Consider the following 20,438-nt stretch of genomic DNA (forward strand, 5'->3'; position numbering starts at 1 on the left):
TGATTCTTGAAAAGATATTCATTTATTTTTGTTCTTTCTTGTGTTGTTTTTCAGCGTCCGATGCCAAAGAGCAGCAGTTCTGGATCAGTCAGCTCCAAGCATGTGCCAGACGTCACTCTGACAGCAGTGCCAAGGTAACACACACACACACACACACACACACACACACACACACACACACACACACACACACACACACACACACACACACACACACACACACACACACACACAGAGAGAGAGACAGTAACAGGGAGTTGTAAACATGACCTCTCTTGAAGCTCTTAGCGTATGTTGCTCAGGAAGAGGAGTGAGCGGAAAGCCTTGACATTTCCCTGGAGATTCCCGTCCTTCTGTGTGTCTGTTTATAAATGTAACTGTGCCAGTTTCTCATCCAACTCAGTTCAGGTTCATGAGTTAAACACTTTGCCAGTCTGTGCACAGTGGCACGGACCTCAACCAGGTGAAAAGCCTCCGTACAGTCTTTAAAAGTCCTGGCTCTGTCTTCTTTTGTTCTGATTTTATTCCACTGGCCTTTAGTGAGTGGCACGGTGATGGATTTCTTTTGTGTGTTTTTATTATTTTAAATATGAATGAAGAATTGTAATAAAGAATTGTAATATCTCACAAATCTCGCTTAACCATTTATCCCTCCAGTATCTGTGGGAAGATTTCTTTTTAGATTTTCCACATTTTTTTGACTGATACTTTCACTACCTGTTCATTTCAAACTTAACTCATTTAAAAGGTTAAGTGTTCACTAACTTACTGGAGATCTGGTGTCTGTACAAACTAGTTCTGGAGATTAATAATTGTTGGTAATAATGTAGGTAACAACCAGACCACTAACTCACAAAAACAAACAGGTTAAAGCAGAAGTAAGCAGAATTTTTGTGTTAATATAAGTCTTAAATAGTTATATCTTCCGACGGCAATCACTTATAGAGTGTTTGGTCCGAAACACGGCTCTGTCAGTCACTCTGCTCTGCTGTAAGCTGAGGAGAAAACTTTCCTTGTATCCTACAACCTTTATCCAATGAGGAGAGAGAACGGCATGAAGGGGCGGTCCTCTCTGTGTGTGCAGCCAAGGGATGCGCGTGAATGTGGTGACGTAGGGACGAGGGCGGGGACTGCTAACTCCATCGGCTGACAGGAAGTTAGCCAAAACGACTGGATCGCTTACTTCTGCTTTAAGCAAATAACATGACCTCTAAGTAAAAGGCAATGCTTAAAGGATGATTTTAATCTATACAGATATTATTCACAAAAGCTACAAAATATTGTAGGCCTACTAATAACATTCGACAAAATAGCATCATTATGCTGGATTAACATAACTGGGTACTTTTTTAATTTGAAAACTGTGTGATAACTACATACCGTATGTCTTAAACACACATTTGTTCATAAAACAGGTAACAAGATTTGTACAGTAAATGATGGATAGATTTTCTAGGAGCCTTACCATATTACTCTATGCTCAGGTCGTAACTGGCATCTCCCAAGTTTTAATGGTAGGCTTTAAAAGTTACTGAGTAATTAGAAATTTAGGAGGGATAATATACGTATACTGGTATACAAGTTTAGTGATGAATTTTGGAAATTTTATTCTGTTTCAGTATCTTGACCCACAAAAATGAGCTGTTTCCTGTATGAAGTCTTGCAGCAGCCTCCTGCACTTGTAAACATTGAAACCATGTTTTATTTTGGATATATTTTATTAATATCGTGGGGGATCTTGGGTTTCAGAAACCCAATATTAGGTTGTGCATTCACCAATTACTACTTGGATTTTTTAGGGGGAAAGATGAAAGAACGGAAACAAATGTCCAAAGACTTTTCAAATATTTTAACATGAAAGCAACAGTACTGAGTCAACTCACGGGGGGACTTTAGTCTCAATACACCACATTATTTCTCTTTCATGTGCTATTCAGAGGTTTCTTTCATTTTCTGACGCCCTTTCATTTTTTTCCCCCATGAACACAAACGCAGCAAATCCACAGTCACAGACGTTAATAAATGTCATCCAAACAAATGTTATGCTTCTGCAGACAGAAACAGTAGTGCCTCCTAATTAATAAATCAGTCAATATTTGAGCTCCCTATTTTAAAAATCAACAACATGAGGACAAAAAAAAGCATAATGAAATGCAAAATCTGTCCAAACTGAGATCTTAGTTTACGTGTGTCATGTAAAACGTCACTTGCTTGACTCATTTCAGAATATTTTCAGCACTTCAATTGACAGAAGACTTAGCGATTTAGGCAAATACCGTACCGTAACATGCTGCTGGTTTTTTGGTGGATTCTTGGCATCAATGTCCTCTTCATATCTCTGTGGGCTTATTTCTGACAGATTACTGTGTTGGGCGTAATATAACTACTGTACCATTATCAAATACTAGTCTCTTTTTTATGTGGGTTTCACGGATTAATATTTGGGCATGTGCTTTTTTTGGGAGTGGGGGAGTGGTTGTAGCGTGGGCTTTTAGGGATTAGTTGATGTGTGTAAGTGTGTGCGTGTGACGGTATCTCTGTGGGGTGTATCCTCATTCGCCTGATCCAGTGGAGAATGAGTCTTGTTAAAAGGACTTCTCCTGGAGCTCCACTGCAGATTGTGACAATGTGAAAATCAGCAGCACATGAAGGAGAGAAATAATCCCAAACGCTGTTATTTATTCGGCAAACTTTTGCTGTTTAAGTCGACTTTGTACACGGAAGCTGTGAAAACATGTTTTCTTTCAGTGATCTTTGCTGCAGCCGTGAAAGCTGTGAAGCTGAAGTTGTTTGGCGACTTATAATTATGTTTCTATCCTCTGAAGTCCGTTTGATGACTTGCCATGTAAAGTTAAGATTAACACTGATGTTTGTCATAGTAAATAATGCACGAGTTACCAGTTTTATTACGAGCATCTGTGGAATCGTATATAGTTCAGTGCAGCTGACCTGCTCTACTGTAAATCCTAGCTCTGTGAAGCTTATAACGCTCGGTTTTTATCGACCCTGTCACAGAGGTGTTGATTAAACTCTGTTGTAAAGCTCATGCGTAGAGGTTTCGTTGCACTGAGTTGCTTTGAATAAACAGCTGTTTTCTGCTGCTCTGTCCAGTCTATTTGCACACATCATATAAGATGGGTGGTTAAATTTTTAAGACACGCAACTAACCTTTTAATCTTTAGTGTCAGCTAGTGGTTTTGTTTGTTAACTAGTTGATAAACCTCATAAAATAAGGGAACTTTATTGTTTTTCCAAAAATACATTCAATTAAACCTTCTGTATTTTCACATGGAAAAGGAGTGTAAAACTTATTGTTTTATTTTACAGAAATTTGGGGAAAGAAATATTATTAGAACACAACAATCCCACTCTTTGGTAAGATTTAATTGCATCAGGTTATAAAATGATGTAAAGTCCAGTAATGGCGTAGCACCCAAAAATTTGATGCATTTTTTGTTTTTGTTATAGTCTATACTAACATGTTATCGATCAGTCAATAAATTTGTAAAAATTGCCGTCAGGTGATGCGTTGCGACACCTGCACCGGCTCACGGAGAAACTGAACTAATGGAATAATTAACGAGTTCAAGGCCAAGCCACGCCGTCTTGCCCTTTAAATTGAGAGCTGCGCAGTGCGCACAGGAAAGCAGCGATATCGTTGTCCTCTTCTGCTTTGCGATATAAAACCATCAGGCCAAGCTGTTACATAATCATATGTGATGAATGATAAGCCCAGTAGTTGTGTTTAGATGGTTAAATAGCTTTGTTGATCATGCGATTAAAGTCATTTAAGCGCCGTTACGCATGCCGCACCTCTCTCGTCCAGTGCGCTCCTCTCCTCTCCTCTCCTCCCTCTCCAGTACCTGGCTGCTCAGCTCTGGGACCGGGGCTGAGAGACGTCACCGCCGCCTTCACTCCGTCCGTGATCCCTCTGGTCAGGGCGTTTAGACCCGAGTGTGGCCTGAGTGTCCCACCTGAGCTCTGTGCCATAGCGCGCACCTCCAGCTCAATGAATGACAGCAGGTCTCAGTTACCTGCTCAGATGCTGCTCAACACTGACCAGAGCAGCTCTCCCTCGTTTGCCGAGGATTTATTATAAACTAAAATCTTCTTTTGTTCTTTGCCGCATAGGCCTATATCTCCCCATCTTCACTTCATCTCTTCTCTTCTTGTTCTACCAACCACATTTTTACTTTCTCATAGATAATCTCCCACGTTTCTTATGCTGCAGCTCCACAAAATATTTATTTGTCCCTCTCTCTATTAATGCGTCGGATCAAATTTTTAGTCTGCGTTTGTATCCATCCAGATCTCTGTCCACACTCTCCATGGCGGAAACGATTACGCGCAAAACCCTCATTTAAATACTGCGGTTTGCGCGTGTTGTCATTTAGCGTGTTACTCTTAGTAGATCACCTATTGTGCGTGCGCTAACCAGACACGCAAAAGTGTGTTTTTTATGACTTTGTTATTGATTTATTTGAGCACGTTATATGTGTGAATGTTAAGACCTGCTATTGTTGACTATAAGAGCAGTTACTAAGCTTTTTTTTTTTTTACTCAGTGTTGCATATAGAGTAGAAGATAAGTATGATCTCAGGCTTATGATGCGACTGTTAAGCCCAAGTTATTATGTGCAGTCTGTGTCTGATACTAGTTAAAGGCCTATGGCTTGTTGAGAGCGAATAACACATGGTTTGTTATTACTGATGAGAACGCACACAACATATAATGCTGGAATGGAGAGATGCATTATTTTGAATATTTATGGAGGTGTAACGCTCAGTTTGTTGAAAATAAATTTGGCACACCCAGTCTTTGCAGGTGCACACCCAATGTCTTTTTTCTGGCTACGCCACTGGTACTGACACTTGGACCAAGAGGTAGCACTTCAGGTAAAAAGTGTAAGATGAATTATTGTAGTATGGGTTTCTGTGGAACTACAAACTAAATATACCCTGCTCCTCTAAAAGACATTTCAACATTAATTGTATTGATAGAGAGAAATGGTGGGGGAAAACGCTGGTTAAGTTTAACTGTATTGAGATCCGAGGACCGTGAAAGTGAAAACACATGATTCACATCATTTTCCTACTCGTCAAACCATTCAGTGACCCCTTTATGGAGGTAATTACAACTGTCATATTCCTCCTTGAAGTCATTCGCGTGTCTGATTTAATTTGCCTGTACCTGTGTGTGTGATTTCAGGTGAGAAAGCTGAAGGGTTCAGATGAACACCTGAGTGTGGAGAGAGCAGGAGGAGGCCAGGAGGTGCTGGTAAGTCAACAACCAAAGTTTCACCTTCAAACAGCAAGAACTGAAAAGCAAAGTCACGCGGTCTTCTAATGTAACTTTTATGTCTCGCGCTGCCAAAAAAAGCACTCTTTCATGTGTCTTTTTAAACAATTAAATACTACAGCCTCATTATGCTGCCTCATTGCTGGCTCATTCGACATGTAGCTCTCCACCACTTCAAACCGCTGCACAGCTGGGGCGACGGCAAAGTCCAATTACTCTGCTCAGCCATGATGAGAAAAGCAATCAAAAGATGAGAGGAAATTGGATAAGCAAGTAAAAGTAAAAGTAGGAAGACGGTCTCTGTCTATCTCTCCTTCTTTTTCCTTTTGCCCCGTGAAGCCGAGCGGACGTTTTGTTCCTGTTCGGTGACTGTGGAGCATTTCTACAGAAGCAGCTGTTTTTACTATACCCACTGCTGCGGTCTAATCCTTCCTCGAGCTGCACTGTCTGCCCCTCGGATCATTATCGTAGCTACTCTGGTGATGAGGCAGCCAGCGATGGAGACTCTGCTACATCTCTGATCTCAGGCCGCCTCGGCAAAAAAAGGTGCCACAGAATTTATTTATTACAAAAAACGGCCGGGGATTCATTTCTTCCCCCCCCCCTCTGATGCCTTTTATAAGGAACTGAAGTAAAGCGGGCACCAGCAGCTCATGCTGCTGATCGATAACGGGCGCAGTAAATACTTTCTCAACCTTAGCTCAGAGGGACTTTTATTTTGAAGTTAATATGGTAGAGGCACAAGTATGAGTATGTCGACATGAGAGTTTTCTCAGCATTTATAGAGTAGTGCAGTACTTTTACATTCGTGAAAACACATGAATGAACACATGTAAAAGATGTGCTGTTGTCAACTTGGTTGTCAAACTATAACCTCAACAACTGTAACCCCTGACATATTACATCATAAAGTTATTAAAGGGATAGTTCACCTTAGAATGATATTTCGCTCATTATCTACTCACCCTCATGTTGACGAAGAATTTCCAGAGTCCACCGTCCCTTCTCTGAGTTACAGGGGGTCTTGGCGTCGCAGTGCATTTCAATGCATCGGTTGCAAAGGGACACCAGAGCTCTTCGTAAAAAAACACACACAAAAAAACATCCAAATACCTCCATGATGCTCGTATGTAATGTCCGTCTTGTGCTGAAGCCCCAAATTGCGTAATTGTCCCGAAAAAAAATTAAATAAGTCTATATTTTAAGCTTGTTTGTAGCGGAAGCTTCTCGAAGCTTCTCTTCCTGGTCCGTCCAAATCTCGCGTGATTTGCGCCGGCGTCAGTGCGGTTACTGCGAATCACGCGAGATTTGGACGGACCAGGAAGAGGAGCTTCGAGAAGCTTCCGCTACAAACAAGCTTAAAATATAGACTTATTTAATTTTTTTCGGGACAATTACGCAATTTGGGGCTTCAGCACAAGACGGACATTACATACGAGCATCATGGAGGTATTTGGATGTTTTTTTGTGTGTGTTTTTTTACGAAGAGCTCTGGTGTCCCTTTGCAACCGATGCATTGAAATGCACTGCGACGCCAAGACCCCCTGTAACTCAGAGAAGGGACGGTGGACTCTGGAAATTCTTCCAGCCCTTAGTCAACATGAGGGTGAGTAGATAATGAGCGAAAAATCATTCTAGGGTGAACTATCCCTTTAAGTCAGTTTCCATTTTGAATTTTGCTTCCACTGATTATATTTTCTAACTCGGCCAAATGCAAACGCTTTTTTTATATGCAAATCTACACCAAACCAGATGAATGGAAACACACCTCATGACAGAGGGAGATAGAGAGAGGGGAGAGATGAAGTGTGTGTGTACACAAAAGCTGGAGAGCATTAAAATAAAACATCTGCTGTTTCATTTAAGTTGGTGAATTGAAAAAAATCTCCCAGCAGTACACAAACTGGATTTTTGCTTCTTTTTCATTCATATGTCCTTGTATCCTCTGTAGGAAAGACTAAAATGCACGGATGAGACATAAGTGAAGGAGACACTGAAGCAGTTAAACAGAATGAGCAGCGATATCTTTGTTGATGTGGATGCAGGGAGGAGGGCTGCTCAGTGGGGCAGTGGGCACAGCTGGTTATGTACTTGATTAGCAGCCTGATAAATAGGCCAGTGACCATGAGCTCACACATCAAGACAGGAAGGGCACAAAGAGTCAAACTGTGGACTTTGAGTTGGACTGTTAAAGGGATAGTTCACCCAAAATTCAAATTTCACTCATTATCTACTCACCCTCATGTCAACTAAGAGCTGTGAGAATTTTCAGAGTCCTCCGTTCCTTCTCTGAGTTACGGGGGGGTCTGCGCAGCAGTATTTGTCCATATAATGGTTGTGAATGGACACCAGAGCTCTTCGTCCAAAAAGACACACCAAAAAACATCCAAATACCTCCATACTGCTCGTCTGTAATGTCCCTCTTGTATTGAAGCCCCGACATGAGAAATTGTTCCGAAAAAAATTAAATAAGTCTATATTTTAAGCTTGTTTGTAGCGGAAGCTCCCAGTGTCTCAGTTCACTGCTCTGCCTGTGTAAGTGCAAATCTCACGTGATTTGCACTGACCGGCGGAACAATTTCTCATGTCGGGGCTTCAATACAAGAGGGACATTACAGACGAGCAGTATGGAGGTATTTGGATGTTTTTTGGTGTGTCTTTTTGGACGAAGAGCTCTGGTGTCCATTCACAACCATTATATGGACAAATACTGCTGCGCAGACCCCCCCGTAACTCAGAGAAGGAACGGAGGACTCTGAAAATTCTCACAGCTCTTAGTTGACATGAGGGTGAGTAGATAATGAGTGAAATTTGAATTTTGGGTGAACTATCCCTTTAATGTTGTTTATTTTCTGCTTGAATAAATACAGTTTGTGTGCGTGCTCCCAAGCCCACTGCTCACTCTAGTGCTAGTGAGCATGTTGAAACCTGTTTGGAGAAGAAAAAAGGAAAGACTGAAGACAAAGCCAGGTCTAAATGCTGTTTCAGAGACCTTTGCCCAATGTTAAACTTTAAGGCTGGAAAAACCTCAAAACTTATTTGATAATCTCATACTAAATGTATCCGTGTGTGGGTATTTAAAAGCAATTTTCTGACTCTCTAACCAAGGTTATTATAGAATAGCTAATTGCGTGTAATTATTCCTGTTCCCCGTTGTGTGGAAAATGACAGGTAAGCATCTGACCGTTGTATCGTCTGCCCACGCTGCCTCACATGGGGCCAAGTCCACCTACAGTCGACTGACAGCAGAGCACCTGTGAAGAAGCAGCATCAGGGCTTTTTCTTAACTCTGAGCTCAGTCTGACAGGGAGTGAACTGACTAACAGACAAAAGTCGCCTAACGAGCCAATGGTGTCCTCATTAAAGCAGTGAAATTAACTTTCAGGTTGAGTCATTAAAGTCAGTGACAATATGTTCTTCTTTCTACTATTTATAAATGGAAATCAACTTATTTCAAGTAGAAATTGTCGTTTAACTTGCTAGTTTTAATGCGCCAAGTCCTGAGGTTATTATGTTTTCAGGTCTGTCCATATACAGGAACCATTTTGGAGATTGCGATGTCTCACTAACACCTTGAGGGAATTCATTTGAATTGGGTACAAACATTCATTCAGATTCGAGGATGACCTGAACTGAACTGAATTATGATGCAATTTAACACACATTTTTAGTTAAGTTAAGTTTAAGTTATGACATTGTATGTCTGAATGGTCAAAGGTCAACGTCATTGTAATATCACAGTTATTCACTGCTGCAAGATCGTGACCATATTTCCTGCAGTGTTTCTGTAACTTTGTTGGTCAGCAGAGGCATACAGTCACAATGAGGTAGAGCAGTAATTCTAGTTTCACTTGTTTAAAGAAAATTTGGTCTTTGAGATTTAATCTTAAACAAAAAAATGACTTGAACAGAGATATTTCAATCAAGGATAATGAAAGGAATATGAAAATCTAATAACATTTTCCAGACTCTTTTTTTCCCCCTTCAAATTATATATTTATATTTCTTTGTGAAATCCTGCAAACTTGCCTGTCTTCAGACCTTCAAAAATCCTCCAAATAAAACACCCTGAGAGGACAAAGTGCTGACAACTCACGTCCACACTGAGGCCACGACCTGTAACCGGGGCCAAAGCAGAAGTTTCTCCAATTTAAGGGGTCAAGCCAAAAAAAAGAGAGCAGGAAACAGCCTCATGTGAAGTGTCGTGATCTTATCTCTGATAGACCTTGGTGTTTGTGCTGTTGGGTTACAGCACTTATTTTCTATCTGTTGCTCACACCTATACTTCTGTGCTTCCTGCTGCCCCCTCGTACCTTTTCCTCTTTGAATCCACTTGGTTGGACTTCTTCTTCGTCTTTGTTCCAATTTTCAAGACGCTCGGGGCTTTGTGCCAGTTTTGGAGGACAAACCCTCAGCATGTCTGTCGGTCTGTTCGCACGGTTTCTTTTCTGCTTACTCACAGCTCGTGGCTTAGCTTTGCACAATACAACAGTGTTCTCTCCTGTAAGCTGATTATTTCCCAGTAAAACGATTACTCAAGGACCTGCCTACTATAACTCGTTCTTTTTAGTGTTTGGATGCATCTAATAACAGGGAGGGAGTTGTTACAGTTGTATTAACATGATCTCTTGTCTGTTTGTCACAATGTGGTTATTTCGCTCTATAAACTCCTCAGAGGAGCAGAATAACAAACGATTAACGGCTAATCATATGTGACATTATGTTACAACCCTACATTAGTCATAGATTTGATTTCCTGTGTCGCCGCAGAGCGAGCAGCGTCGCTTCAGAGAAAGAAACAATACATGAATGCACGGTTTTCTCTCTCAGTGAGCGGTGCTCTGGGATGGAAGATGTTCATTTGATCTATTTCATTTTCACGGCTGCAGTGACCAGACCTCTGTTCTCCTCTTGGGGGGATAAATCTCTGGTGCCGTGACTCCCTGCGCTGCTGCTGTACACTAATGGAGAGTAAAGACAGAAGAGAGAGTTACTGGTCTGACATTGCTGCCTGTGCGAGCGCAGAGGTCAGCGAACTGAAGAGACAAGAGTCACACAGGGGAAGCACAGGAGGCATCACACTGATGAATGTGATGTGACTTTCACTTTGGCACAGAGAGAAACAAAACAACAGAAGAGACGACTTTACCATTTGGTGCCTTTAATAAGTACCGACTGTTTAAGTCCGTCAAATTTAGTTTCATTTACCAGGGTGCAGTACTGAGTACTGAAGGTTTTTACTTGTTTTTATCTTAAACACCTGTAAAATGTGTGGTTACAGCTGCATCTTTTAGAGCACATCTCTGACCACACTCACTTGAACTTTGGTTCAAGTTGTTTTTCTTTCTTTTTTTAAATAAAAGTGATATGTTAACACGTTGCCACCCAAATCCTGTCTATACTTTTAAAATCAAGTGATCTGTAATGTGTTTTGCAAAAAAAGAAAAAAAAAGAAAAAAAAGTGTGTGTTCAGTATGGGTAAACAACAGCAAAGAGACACATTATGCACAAACATTGTAAGACAAATAAATGCAAATCACATTAGATAAAAACAAATCATCATTGCATGGTGATGCTCAGCGGTTTCAATAATTTGTATTCAGTGTGTCTTTGACTTGAGGTTGATGAGTTCCTCTAAACAGCAGTAAAAGACACAGCATACTGTTTTTAAAAAAAAAATTGTTTTACCGTGAGTTGTTTTAGAGTAAAGGTCTACTCTTGTACTCTTTGGCAGATGAGCTAAAGTGAGCTAAAACTAAGAACTGAAAAGTTGCAGTTTTATGGCTGATAGTCTGTTTTATAGCTTTATTGCTTTTATTGCCAAAGTCATTAGCAGAAAGCCACCAAGGGTAATTTATTTGTGTAAAGTTACTAAAATAAGAAAAACATAGTAACTTGAAGAAGCTTCATTGGCTCTGTTAGCTGTAGTATTATCATTAGCCAACTATTTTATATAAAACTGAATGAAGGCTTCCTCATGGAGCTGTTTCTACCTCACAGTAGCTGCTCTGTGATGCACTTACTTCATATAAATTACTATAGGAGGGAGCTCAGGGGTTTGCATTAGTTAAAAGTTCTTTGTTATCATTAGGTGACTCTGATGCTAAAACACAGTACAGAAAAATGTAGCACTGTAGCTCGTTACAGAAACCAGGGCTGTTGTTGTTTCTCTACCTTTTACATTATCACTCTCATGTTACATTTAAATCCCTTTAAATCTTTCTCTCCCCCCTCCCTCCTTCATCCCCCCCTCCCCCCCATATAGGGCTCCTCATCCTCCGGTCGGACCCGCAGCTTCTCCCTCCTCCCTCACCTAACCCCATCTTCATCCCCGGGTTCCCAGAGGCACCTGAGCCACACGGCCTCACCCAGCAACATCGTCACCATCACCCACCACAAATCTCCGGCTGCGGCACGACGAGCCAAGAATCAGTATCCAGGTCGGCTGCTGGAGGTCAAGGAGGTGGGTGTTGTTGATGGAGTAATGACGTTGTAATCATCGGGCTCCACACTCGTGGGTGTTTCTATTTTTAGCTTTTTACTGTAAAATGAAGCAAGGTCACACAAAAATCCAAAATATCACAGGAAACTTTGCAGACACGACTGAGACAGGTGTGTTAGATCAGATGGGTGACGACATGGGCAGCTGAGCTACTAAGAGGAAGCTAATCTGCTTACGACAATGCTATTTTATGCACTTCTGTAATGTTACCATAGTTACATTTCAGTGCAAAGTGATATTTGAATTTTTTTTTTTTGTTTCTCTGTTCCGATTATCACAGCATCCAGCTGTTTCCCCTTCTTCAAACTGTCTAAACACCTGCATTTTTCTGCTGAGCTTAATAGAGGGAATAATCATCTATTTGTTTATCCATCATCATGCAGCTATTTTCTTACAGGTTGTAGCCTACTTTTGTTCATCCTTTCCTTTCCATGTTTCCCTCTCCTGCATCTTCTGCTGCATATTGGCCCAGTCCAATTTTACCTCGTAGTGTTTATATAACAGAAGGGAATGATGGACAGAACTTCAAATATACAAAAAGTTGTTGTAAACTGGGTTCATTAAAAGGGACATATTATGGAAATATCACTTTTTGAAAGCTCTTTAACATATATCTGGGTGTTTGTCTTGTCCAAAATGGGAGATTTGACAAAACAGTCTGTAATGGCTCCCTAGGTTGAAATCCATGTGGTTTTATGAGCTGTTCCCTCAGTTGTCTTCCAGTGATGTAACTAGGACTTGAATTTGCATAATACCACCCCTACCTGGGACCGGTAGAAGAGGTGGGGCAAGCAGTGGGGCAAGCAGTGGTTCATTTGCATTTAAAGGGACAGGCACTGAAACCAGCCGTTCTGAGCAGGGCTGTGTTTGAGAGGATGAAAAGAGCTGTGATGTTTGATCCTTGGGGTATTTTGTCTGAAGCATGTCACAGATATGTCTTTAAGACACCTGGGAACTATTTTAGTTGTGGAAAGGGGGCATAATATGTCTCCTTTAAAAAAATCTGGGTCAAACTAAGCAGTGCCTTTAAACAGAGATGCTTTCAACCATGGCCTCAGAGATGTTTGTCAGTTTTATTTGTTTGGACCAAACTCTTAAAACTTCAGCCACAATGCTGCAGTGTATTTTCTGTGGCCTTTGTCTTCAGAGCCTTTGCACTGGTCCCCGGTGGGATACTGGTGCAGTGAGTTCAGCAGATATTTGTAGCTTCCTGGCAGCCTTGACACCGACTCCAGTGTGCTCAGTCTTTACTGTAAGTTCAGCTTGGTTGGCATTTTTATGGTATATATCAATGCTGATTAATATGGCCGGTGACAGAGGGAAGAAGCTGCCAGAGCACGTATTGTCAGTGTGCTGGAGTGTGTGTGCAGCAATCAACACACGAGATGTAAAAGTGTCAGTGTGTGCAAAGAAGATAAAGTGGGAGGGCGGCGGCGGCGAGTTCGTCCATATGGAACATTTGATATTCCCGCTAATCCCTGAACGTATGGAGCAAAGCCTGTGTGCATTTTCACAGCTTCAGCCACTATTTTCCGCCAGAGTTAAAACATGGATAACCTGTGAGCACATCCTGAGTTAATTAAAAATCCCTCCACTTGAAACTTCCTATCAGTTTTTCGAGTTAGTTTGAAGTTCAAATCCTCATTAATTCTCTCCGCCTCAGTCACCAGACCTGTCACTTCTGGTTACCACTTTGTTCTCATCTGCTACATCTCCATATGCTCAGCCACTCACCATTCTTGGCTTATCTCTGGAGAAGATTGTTTTTTCCCCCTGTCTTTTCTTAATAGCCTGTTGGCAAGTCGGGCTATGGTGATTAATTGCAAGAAATTGGGCTTCAAGTTGGGACTGTGAGGCGAAAATGATGTGGACGTGATGAAGATATGATCGTATGCCGCGACGGCAAACTGTACAACCATTAGCTGCAGCATTTTTTTAATACATTTTTTTTTGCCTTCGCCCTTTTGTTTAGAGATGAAATGTAGCTTTCGGATCGTTGCCAGGCAGCTGTGTATCTGGCTGCTGAATTATGGAGATGAGATGACTTAGCAGTTAAGGAGAGAGAGAGAAGCTGTTGCGAAGGCGTCCATGAGGATGCGAGTCAGAATAACTTCAAATTAAATGACCATTGAGCCACTACAGATTGGATAAGTCATGTTTGTCTATGTTTATAATGTATATTAATATGATTATTACCATTCTCTGTCTTCCTTGCCGCTCTCTCCTCGACATGAAGGAGAGACGAGAGGCTTTCTCAATGTGAGATACATTTGTTAATGTAAACTGCTGGCACAGAGGAGAAAAACTAAAGCTGACAAACACAAGGGCACGTCTGTCATCCTGGAAAATGTTTGATCCACAAAGTTTCTGACTTGGTTACGACCTTGAGGTTTTTAGGTGCAAGTTGCTGAAACAAAGAGCAAAAGCATGAATTGTTTATAACATATTTTATTCTGTATATTAGTGTCAGTCATTCAGTGCTAAAGGAAAAAGTTCAAAAAGAAGGTTTGACGCCACAAGCTAAAAAAAAATGTGACTAAGTTTAATTTCTGTGCCACAACTGCTCAAAACTTCAGTGTTTTTGATATTGACGATGGATCAAATACCCACATAATGAGTATGTGAACGTTCCCTAAGCAGCTCCTCTTTCCATTTATTGTCTTGGTTTTACTTCCCTCAGCTTTGTCCTTTCCAGCTGTTCAACAGCAGCTGAAGAGCTAAATATTTCTCACAGGATGTTGGTGCAGAGCAAAAACAGCCAAACACACAGAGAGGGAGAGAGAACTGGACTCACACTCATCATGTTCATGCTGCTTGAGTGTCTGCTCAGTTTGTAAGTAGGCAACGGTTTTCTGATAAGTTTCCTTATCAGCTGAGTGTGACTGATTGTCGGTGTTGTGTTTACAGCTTCATTCAGTGAATGTGAATTTTGAAGGTTAAGAAGTCATTTGCATCCAACACTGATAAAATGCAGTCACACAAAAATGGATTTGATCATGTCTCGGGCTGCAATTTAGGATTATTTTCACTATCAGTTTATCTGTTGTTCGTCTGATTAGTCTATTAATTATTTAGTTTCTTCACTTCCTTGAGGAGTTCTTCTCCTTCCTCATAAAATATTTGCAGATAACTTTCTTTTTAATTTTTTCTTTCTTTTTTTTCACATTTCTATCCTGTAATGTTTTTGTATCAGTTTTTACCATCTCACGGTCTCCTGCCTCCCATTCCTGTGTTTCCTCCACTTGTAGATAAGTGGTACTGTGTGAAACTGTCATCAGGGATGTGTATCACATCACTCATGTGCTCGTGCAGGTGTGTCCTCATCAGTGAGCATGAGATGAACAAAATATTGCTTGTAAATATTATAATACATTTCCACAGGTGAATTTTAAATGGCTTATTTTGTCTGACAAACACTTCAGACAGACAGATACCCACGATGTAGTGATAGAAAAACAGCACATCTTCATGTTTTAAAAGCTGGAAATTATAATGTTTGGCATATGAATGAATTACTATTTTTTGTTAATTGTAATTAACCATATTACCTCTCCTGAAAGTTAGTTTCTATTCAGACTTTTTGATCAGAGGGTTTGACCTTGTTGCTCAGCTGAAGGTTGCAGGAGTGAGAAAACAATCTTTCACCTGTAGTCATCTGATCCTCGCTCCAGAGAAACAAACGACTCTTATTTCGTACCTGTCCTAAACTGGGACAAAGGAGCTTTGTATGGTGTCTGATACCCCTGAGGAATTACAAAAACACACACACATGCACACACACAGCTTGCCTAATAACTTGTCATGTAATTGAAACCTCACAGCAGGATCTGAGGACCTTGTGTTGCTGTGGTCTCATTCCCTGAAACTGAAACAGTGGGGAGTCGCCTGCAGAAGCAGCATTAGTTAAAGAGTGTATTAAAACTTAGGGTCGACCTCCACGGTTCATCTCCTCGTCATCCTGATGATAACACTGTTGGAAGAGCTTCAGTATTTCATGCTAAGCTCCTTTCTTTCACGCCTTTCATGCTCATTGAAGATCTGGCTCGTTTTTTCCAGTTGTTAAAAATTCTCCCCCACCCGCGTTCAGACGCACCACGCTGTGCGTCTGCCTAGTTTTTTTTGCTAAGAATATCCCGGTGTAAATGATTCACTCTGTGACAGAAAGAGAGCAACTAGCGATCAGCGAGAGTGGAGACTAATTTCTCACCTCTCTGGAGCAGAGTCTGTCTCCTCCAGCGAACCTGGGAGTGTTCGAGTAAACACGGAGCAGATGGTGAGCTCCCAAAGTAAAACAAACACTCCTCTGGTGCTCGTGTTTTCTCCACAGACGGAGAAAACGTGGCGCCTCTCTTCGGTGTGTGATTCATTCTCTGCTCGGCTTCACGTTATTTTATGCTCCAGGAGAGCTGCAGGTTTCCACTTCCTGCGACCTGATTCATATCTGTGATTTAGCTCCTCTCCTCATCATCATCATCATCATCATCATCGTCTCTCCACGTCCACTCTTCCTCTTGCATCAACCTCCAACCTTCCTCCCTTCTCTCCCTCCTTCCTCATGTCGTTTGTTGTTGGTCTTCTTTCTTTATCCGTAACAGGCCCATAAACCTGTCTGACAGCGCTTGGCAAAGGTTTGGATGCTGCAGGAGTCGACAGTAAAGGAGTCTGCTTGAACTGTGATTCATGCACCACTGTACAAAGTGGAGACCAGAAAGCTGCCCGGCGATGATTATCAGTGGATTTGTGGCCAGAGTATGTTGGGTTGTATATCCAATTTATTCTCTGGGCTCTATCACTGATAATATCCATAAACACACCACTCCTCTTAACTCCATGTACGACCACTCTGCATCAGACCTGCACAACTTTTACCACTTCTTTAAAAAAACAGTCATGGAGGAAAAGAGAAACTCTTTGCACCTCAGTGAATCTCCACATGATTTGCCTCCTCAGCTCCGCCCTGTTGAACCCCTCACCGATCCGTCCTCACAGGAGGCAGGAGGCTCAGAGCTGCAGCGTGAGCTGCAACACTCGGCTGAGGTTCTTTAATATGTGATGTCCACCAATCACTCACACACACACACACACACAGCGCTGGGGCGGCAATAATAAGTGGCAAAAAAGAGCTGTACTGTAAGAGTCTGCATTATCTCACAGAAGAACCCCTGGATTGTGTAATATATTATTTATATTTCTCATTTTGTCCTGAAATGTTCACACAAATCATTCTTTACATTTAACACACACAAAATGCAGATGCAACATCTCCCTCTGATTTGATCTCAGATATTTTAAAGTCCAGGGTCGACTAATAATATTCCCCATGTTACTGAATCAGAATCAGAATCAGATTCTATTAACAAGTATTATTACATACAGGGGATTTGCTGTGGTGCAAAAACAATAAAGGAAAAATACGAACAGTGACAAAAATAAGGAAGTACTGAGATTACCTTAAAATAAATTGAGTATTTTATCATGAACATAGAGTAAAGATAAGTAAAATATAAATATGTACAGTCAGTGCAAACATGTGCTAAGTGCAGTTCTCATGCTGATATCTGTACCAATGTATTGGTGAGGTCTCGTGTTGAGTGTTCAGGCCATTGGCGTTCTGTCATCCATCTGTCCATCCATGCGTTCATCTGTCTGTCCGCTGCCTGTGTGTCGGTGGGAGTCAGACCACATAACCGTCTCTCCTTAGCCTGCTTGTCACAGCTGGCTGATGGGAACTCATCAAACGCCTCGACTCCTAGTGCAGCAGCAGCACCACTGGGCACTTACACTGCTGCGGCAGAGCCGGATCACCGGGGTTAGGCTATTTCTGGAAGCAGCACTGGTCCTGTTGGCTCCAGAGAGCTCCGAGTGTGTGTGTGTGTGTGTGTGTAGGGAGCTCCCTTCACTGTCATTGTTTTATGTTCATGCTCACCACCATAACCTGCATTTCAACTAAACAAAGAAATGTTGACTATAACTGTTAACGTACGACACAAGATTGTGAGCTTTTCCACATCAGGCCTGATTGCATTTCTGATTTGAAGCTCCTTGACAGTTTTACACTAAGGACACTGTGTGTGTGTGTGTGTGTGTGTGTGTGTGTGTGTGTGTGTGTGTGTGTGTGTGTGTGTGTGTGTGTGTGTGTGTGTGTGTGTGTGTGTGTGTGTGTGTGTGTGTGTTTGTGTGTCTGTGTGTGTCTGTTTGTCTGTGTGTGTGTCTCCTTATTCAGTCAGGTATGCTGGCATATTGTACCTTTTTTCCTCACCTCATATTATACTTGGTTTTCCCTTTTTTGCGTTTGCCATTTCACTCTCTCTCTATCTAATCTTTTTCATCTTATGTTTGTGTCTCTTGGCAGACGTGTGATAATCCTCTCTGCCACAGGCTCTTTTCAGTGTTTGTGAAAAATGTCATGTTTTGCTTAATATCCAGAAAGGTGGCTTCACTTCTCTGAGCATCATAAAAGTCAGTTGTGTTATTTCTGACCATGTATGGGGCTTTAACAGTTACTTAAGGTTGCATAGCAACACATTTGCTCACCAACTAGTAATACCACCCGATAGCGGCTCCTTTGGCGAACAGAGTTTGAGGCAGCTCTGATTTCTGGTATCAGTAATACAACACAGATGCTGCTTTGTGTGTCTCGACTTTGCAGCCGACATTTTCATGTTGCATAAAAGCTGTCGTTTTTTTACATGAAGGTGTGACACTGAGAGTTTTAGATCTTTGTAAACATCACATCACATTAACATTAGACTTAACGGGTGGATTTGAAAAGTAGTTTCTTACCAAGACAGTGGAACAATACAGATATTTGAGTGGGACCTCAAACACAGCTCATCTTGGCTCATATTAGTTAATCACATTTATTATCATCTGATAAATTACTTAAAATGAAAATGTCTGTTAAATGTAGTTTACAACAGAACAACCTGAATGTTTATTCATTGATTGATATATTTTAGACTGGAACGTTTTCCTGCTCATAAATCTGATCGCTGTCTTTTTGAACGTGTCCATATTTGTCTCCATATTGGTCGTTCACTCATTCACTCTATCAATCATTAGTCATTCGTCTCCATGGTGAGAGCAGTATCAAAACATCTGTAGAAACTTCTGGAGACACTTAATCTCTCCATCCTCCCATCCATCAAAGTCAAATATACCACAGTGGCTTCAATAAATAACTTTTCTCTCCACTATCATTCAGAACAACATGAGTCTTAAGGTTGGGGGAACCATAAGACAATAATTTTCTAATCATGCATGTATTCTGAAGTGTAAGTGATCTCATGTTGCAACAGATCAGTTCACATTTAACTTAACAAATAGGCATTGGGACTATAATATGGTGATAAAATGAAGAATCTTGTTGCATTATGATGTAGAAAGGCGATAAATGATTATACCCAGCCCTTTAGGAACTAATACCGTGCAGGGGAATCGTATCCTTTGTGATGAAGCCCCATTAACACACAAGCCTGTGTGAAATGAAATACTAAATCCTGATTATTCAAGGGGCCAATGTGAAAATGATGGGTATCAGTATGCTGCACATTGAGACTATTCATAACGAGCATTGGAAACAATTTTGGAGCTCCATCTGCCCAAGGAATTCAACATTCGACCTCGGTAAATAGCAGAATAATTGGACAAGCTCTGCGCTTTTTAAACTAAATTCCTGTATGAATGTCTGTGCCACATAACACCTCGCCACTACAAAAGCTCAGTGATTCTAAAATAGCTCTGTGCACCGATGCAGGGAGACAGATGTGCTACTGAAGTGTGTGCGGAGGACGAGTGTTTGCGAAGCTATACAATATTAATGAATACAACATTTCCAAGCTGATAAACAACCCAGATTCATTAGCCCCGAGAGAAGCTTATTACCCGCTAGCGAGTATACCAACTTTGTCTTCTTCCCTTTGTGATGCATTTAGACGCTGATAGGTGAGTCACACACAAAATAATTCTCAGAGTTAAGAGATGTGCTGTTTGTCTGCGAGAGCATGAGGGAGAACTTTTTTTTCTTGTTTGAAGAGTTTTCGCAGTGTCTTTTTTGGCACCGTCATCTCGGAGCAGATGGTTGTGTGGAGCAGTTGTTGCCTGTAGTCAAGACTAAAGTGATGCCACTATAGAATAAATGATAAATTGTGTCACTCACTCGCTCGATCTCTGTCACAAGTTAAATAGAAGAGACATCTGAGAAGGTTGAAGATAGTATGACATCTTTTAATCTATTACCTTCACCATCCATGTAACTTACAAGCTCTAAATCCTGTCCTCTGAATATTAGATTAATGTGACAAAGATATTTCACACCATCTTCCCAAAATGTAAATTAAGATGAACATTTTGAGATTCCCCTCGATGACCAATTAGGAACTTTAAGAGATCGGCAGTTAAAATGATACTTTATTTTCTCCTCAGTGTTTTAACAAGCAAATAAACTTGTCTTTTTTAAGGACATGACGACACATGTTATCAAAGTGAAACACCAGCCTGACGACTAATTATCTCTGCATTTCATGAATCCACTGTAACGAGGACATGAAAGGGTGAGGATGGTTTTATTTGAGCTGTTTTCGAAATAACAACTTATAAGTGTGACTCTGTCTTTGATCCTATTGAAGCGCCAAATCAT

The 20,438-nt window shown here is 41.1% G+C and overlaps 1 protein-coding gene across 1 annotated transcript in view; it reads left to right on the forward strand.

Annotated features, from left to right (window-relative positions):
* osbpl10a (oxysterol binding protein-like 10a) overlaps positions 1–20,438 on the forward strand; it is an 80,335-nt gene that overhangs the window by 24,847 nt on the left and 35,050 nt on the right. Inside the window, exons 3-5 of the mRNA XM_083982086.1 lie at positions 55–134; positions 5,209–5,277; positions 11,564–11,761. Coding sequence (XP_083838212.1) covers positions 55–134; positions 5,209–5,277; positions 11,564–11,761 — 347 coding nt within the window. The remainder of the gene's footprint in view (positions 1–54; positions 135–5,208; positions 5,278–11,563; positions 11,762–20,438) is intronic.

Source organism: Trachurus trachurus (genome assembly GCF_905171665.1).
Source record: "Trachurus trachurus genome assembly, chromosome: 11".
Taxonomy (NCBI): domain Eukaryota; kingdom Metazoa; phylum Chordata; class Actinopteri; order Carangiformes; family Carangidae; genus Trachurus; species Trachurus trachurus.